This window comes from Coregonus lavaretus, assembly GCF_964263955.1.
Source record: "Coregonus lavaretus genome assembly, chromosome: 39".
NCBI lineage: Eukaryota > Metazoa > Chordata > Actinopteri > Salmoniformes > Salmonidae > Coregonus > Coregonus lavaretus.
In genome coordinates this window covers 5,165,290-5,170,314 of record NC_140026.1, presented here as the reverse complement: position 1 = coordinate 5,170,314, position 5,025 = coordinate 5,165,290, and the positions used below count along the sequence as shown (strand labels likewise).

General features: G+C 43.5%; 1 protein-coding gene across 1 annotated transcript; it reads left to right on the top strand.

The window, feature by feature from the left end:
* Positions 1-628: 628 nt before the first annotated feature.
* Positions 629-4,087, top strand: LOC311112660 (RING finger protein 39-like; the record flags this gene model as incomplete). Its single annotated transcript, XM_084155800.1, has 5 exons — positions 629-976; positions 1,118-1,280; positions 2,790-2,816; positions 2,967-3,358; positions 3,839-4,087. The coding sequence occupies 5 exons, from the start codon at positions 629-631 to the stop codon at positions 4,052-4,054; spliced, it is 1,146 nt and encodes a 381-aa protein (XP_084011926.1). The 3' UTR covers positions 4,055-4,087.
* Between the last annotated feature and the right edge of the window lie 938 nt (positions 4,088-5,025).

The following is a 5,025-nucleotide window of genomic DNA, read 5'->3' as shown; positions in this document are numbered from 1 at the left end:
TAACAGGAGCCCAAGCAGTAGAACATTTGAGGTGCTGGTACTCAGTTCCGTTGAGCTCCTGCCCAAGTTGAGAACTGGTAATGGTGTCAGCATTTTGTAATGTTTTGACTAGTCTTTGTGTAGTCTAAATCCTAGGCCTGTGATGGTTTAGCCTGTTTTTGGGAGTGTCTGTTCAAGCTCAGGCTACACGTGCAGACTTTGATTCATGTGTGTTGACACTGTTGTTATGCTGAGTGAGTTAGGCCTGATTTAGGCTATCCAAGTCTGTGTCCAAGGTGGACAGTTTAATTTTTTCTGGTTTGTATTTTGACGTTGTCATTTTGCCATTTTATCTAAGCTTGTACACTTTTTTTGAAAATACTTATTTGCACTGTACATAACCACTTTTTTTTTACCTTATTTTGACTGTGCTCGAACATTGTTAAAAGATGCCTCTTTTCTTTTTTTTTTGTTCAAACGTACAGATTTCAGATTTTGGCCGGAACGTTACATTTTTATAAATGCGGCTTTTACAGGCTGGTCTCTTTTTACAACTGCTTGTCTGTGCCTCTATGAAAAGAATGACTAATTCATTTGGAACTCCAGCAGATTGCAATGTTTTCTAACCCTTTGACTGCAGCTTGAAGAGATGGCATCGTACCGTGCTATGTCAGAGGACCAGTTCCTCTGCTCCATCTGTCTTGGTGTTTTCACTGACCCGGCCACAATCCCGTGTGGACACACCTTTTGCAAGCCATGTCTCGAGTGCTATTGGACCAGCAGTGGAGACCCTGTAATCTGTGCTCTGTGCAAGACTAGCTTCACACCTACCCCCACCATCCTGGTCAACATAGTCTTGAGAGACCTCGTGGAAAGCTTCAAGGGGGCAAGTGGAGAAGGGGACAAGGCCGTCGACCAGCCAACTATGGCTCCGGGAGAGGTCTCCTGTGACGTATGCATAGGAGACAGGATGCCCAAGGCCGTCAAGACCTGCCTGGTGTGTTTGTCATGACATGACATTTGTTTGACATGGAGAATCTAGACTCTGCCATCATTGCAGGTGGATCAACATGCTTGTATCATGCATGTATGTTTAACTCCATGAATTCATTAAATCTCTCGCTCTTTCTCCTTTTAGATCCTTCCCTCTCTCCCTTCTACTCCTCCAGATGGAAACAGAGGACCATTCAGCGTCAACATCCCCACGGATCTATACGGAAACCTTCTGAAGAATTTAATGAAACAAATCGCCGAACTATCCAAGATGGCCTACTTGTCTACAAATGACAATGCTGGCTCAGGTCTGTAGTCCATTCAGCCTTTTAAATCTTAATGGATGCCTTTACACAGGAAGCCCGATTCGGATCTATTGCCCAATTATTGGCATAAGATCTGGGTTGCTTTCCCTTGCTCAGACTTTGCATGCATTGCCCAATGGTAGCATGCCACTTCATCGTCGGGCACTGGAGTCCTAAAACATGTGGTCAGCTAATAGTTAAAATTCTTATCCTGGCATTCGTCCGCAACGCCTGTGCAAAGGAACGCACCCCTGATCTGATTGGTCAAAAGACCAATTGGGCTGCTTTTACACAGGTAGCCCAATTCTGATATTTTTTCACTATTTGGTCTTTTGACCAATCATCTCTGAGAAAGATCTGATGTGATTGGCCGAAAGACCAATTGGTGGAAAAAGATCAGGTTTGGGCTGCCTGTGTGAACGCAGCCAAAGAGTCAGATTATACACAGAATACAAAACATTAAAAACACCTGTTCTTTCCATGAGACTGACCAGGTGACAGCTATGATCCCTTATTGATGTAACTTGTTATATCCACTTCAATCAGCTTAGATGAATGATGACAATTGAGACATGGCTTGTGTATGTGTGCCTTTCAGAATTAATGGACAAGACAAAATATTTAAGTGCCTTTGAACGTGGTATGGTAGGTGCCAGGTGCACCGGTTTGTGTCAAGAACTGCTATGCTGCTGGTTTCTTCAGGCTTAACCGTTTCCTGTGTATCAAGAATGGTCCACTACCCAAAGGACATCCAGCCAACTTGAGAACTGTGGGAGGCGTTGTAGTCACAATGGGCCAGCATCTCTGTGTGGCAGTTCTGAAGGCAAGAGGGGGATGCACCTCAATATTAGGAAGGTGTTCCTAATGTTTGGCATTCTCTGTGTATATGCAGAGGGGTATCCTATGAAGCAAGCTATATCTACTCAGGTTTTTTTAAAGCAAGTTGGCTTCAAATTCCACCTCAGGCTTCATCTGTACTATGACGTTGGCTATTGCTCATCCGCCTAACGCTAACTCTAGCAGGCTTGTAACTGCGCATGCATGTCGCACTTGGCTAGTCGAACGTCAAACTCTTCATTGAAACGTCAATCCATGGGCTAGTCAGTGCCACACTTTCATTTGTGCCAAAATAAAAATGAAGTTGGTTGTCTTGCAAATTCATCAGGCTATGGTGGGAAATGGGCTTTAGAAATGCTGGTCCTCAACTCCGACACTTCATTCAGGATAAATGGAGTTAGCCTGCCCGGGAGCAGGTTGGTTCTGAAGGGTTTGTTGCCATAAACATTTACATGACTTAAAGGTGAGTCACATTCGTATGAGTTATCCCAAGATGAACTCGGAGCTGACCTAAGATACCTCACAACTCCTCAAACCTGATTAGTAGGATACTCCTCTGGTTCTAGATCAGCACCCCTAGTATGACAACATATGAATACGGGCCCAGATGTACTACATTACATATTTGCAGTTGTATGTTTTCTAATATTTTTTTTACATCTGTTTATCCCTCAGAGATTTCCTTGGTTAAAGAGTTCACAGGTGAGCAAATGTGTAATCCTGAGTCTGCCTCCATGTTGTGTATTATATTTAGTGTATAGTGTGTTGCTAACCTTATGTATGCTAAACTTTGAAAAATGAATTCAACAATTGATTGTAGTTTTCCTCTACCCCTATCTCTCCACCTCTCAGTTGAGGTGACACCTGACCCCAGCACAGCCCACCCATCGCTCCTGTTCAGAAGGGGGTCCCGTGGTTGTGAGATTAGAGTGGACCGGAGCAAGATCTATAGGAAGTTCCCCCTGTCTGCCCAGCGCTTCACCAAGGTGCCTTGTGTCCTCGCCACCCAGGGGTTCAGCAGCCACCGAGCCTACTGGGAGGTTGAGGTGGAGGACAGGGTTGGAAATGGATCTGATGTGTGGTTTATTGGTGTGGCAACTGAGTCCTCTATGACATATCGAGGGGTGAATCTCACCCCTGAGAAGGGCTTCTGGGTCCTGGTACACCGTGAGGGGAAGCTTTGGCCCGCCACGACCCCCAACTCTGCCATCACCCCTATGGCTGTTGTAAAACAAATGTCAAGGGTATGTAGAGCATAGTTGTATACATTTACATTTTAGTCATTTAGCAGACGCTCTTAGCCAGAGCGACTCACAAATTGGTGCGTTCACCCTATAGCCAGTGGGATAACCACTTTACAATTTGGGGCACACTATACAGGGCACACTTGGCCCAAAGTGCTCACCAGTCTAGTACATATCTATGGAAGGTGTTTAAATAAAATAAATACTTTTAAATGTCTCGTTGCCAATCGAGGGTGAAATCTCACTGGGATATTTGACATGGTGAAATAGGTTGTTTTAGTTGGCTTCATGCATGTCTTTGGAGCTAGCCTTTGAAGTATCATGAGTATGTGAAGATACAAGTTTAGATATTTGACATTATATACACAGCTTTAATTTCAAGTCAAATGTAATAAATATCCCAGAGGGGCAATTTTTTCAAATACAATGTTCATTTACTTCATTAAGTAACTTTTTATTAATGAGCTTTACACTTTACAGGCACATGTGGGTGTGTACTTCGACGGGCAGGAGCGACGCATGTCATTCTACGATGTTCATCTTGGTCGTCACCTCTACACGTACGACCACGTCCCAACCAATGAAAGACACTTCCCCATCTTCAGCCCCGATTTCTTCCGCCCTGCATTCAACCCTATGAACCACGCCATGATCGTTACAACCCACACTGCCGCAAACCACCTACATGGACGATGATGCTCAGTGCCAGTCCAAGTCTTTTGGGGCAGAGTTCTGGTCAGGATCACTTGACTTGTTTGTTTTGTCAAATGTGTTATTATCCAGTTTTAAAAAGGAGTACTTATTGTTTCTATTATTTTATTTTTGTGTGTAAAGTTTTAAAAAATAAAAGTTTTTCAATTTACCTCAGCTCCTTATTCTTGAATGTCCCCTCCCATCTAGCAGGACTGTATATTGCTATAGCGTCATCGCCTTATTTTCAATTCACGTGGGCTGAGTCTGAAACCTTTACTAGCTTTAAAACATTGCTTCCCTTGTCCTTAATGTCTACGTTTCTCATGTCGTTGGCGGCGGTCTGAAAGGACCTTGAATCCTCCTCCAATGGATTTTGAAAAGGAGAATATGCGACGACAACGCAATTGAGATCCTATTTCAGTCCAAGTCGAACTGGGCACATGTTCGTATTGGCTAGAGACTCTTGCCAGTCTTTTCAAAACCACTCATGCATTGGCTATCCATTCAGAATGTTGCAGATAAGTGTTTCTTGGTGCAGCCCACTTCTCCACATTTCTGTGTGCACTTGCACACCATCTCATGGCTTTAAAAGCATTGGTTTAGTGTAAGCATTGTCAGGAGAGTTTCCACCATTGTTAAATCCATTACCTAGCTGACTAGTAGCTGATACAATCACGTGACTTCCGTCTCGCTTCCGCATTGTCTCCGTACTGCTGTGCTGTTTGTTGCTACTTGGCTACCTGCCAAACTATTCACGTTTTACTTTTAATAAACGTTTAATCAATCTCTGTGTTCAACAAATTTACCAACTTTTTAGTTTTGTCCTCACTCATCTTTTTTCGTTAAACTTTTTCACCCCGGACGTTTATCCCGAGACAGAAGAGTCATTTTCCTGTGCGTTTTAGCTGCCAACTTTACGTTATTTTCCTTTTTCCATCGCAACTTTTTTCCCTTATTCAACTTTTTCACTCCGG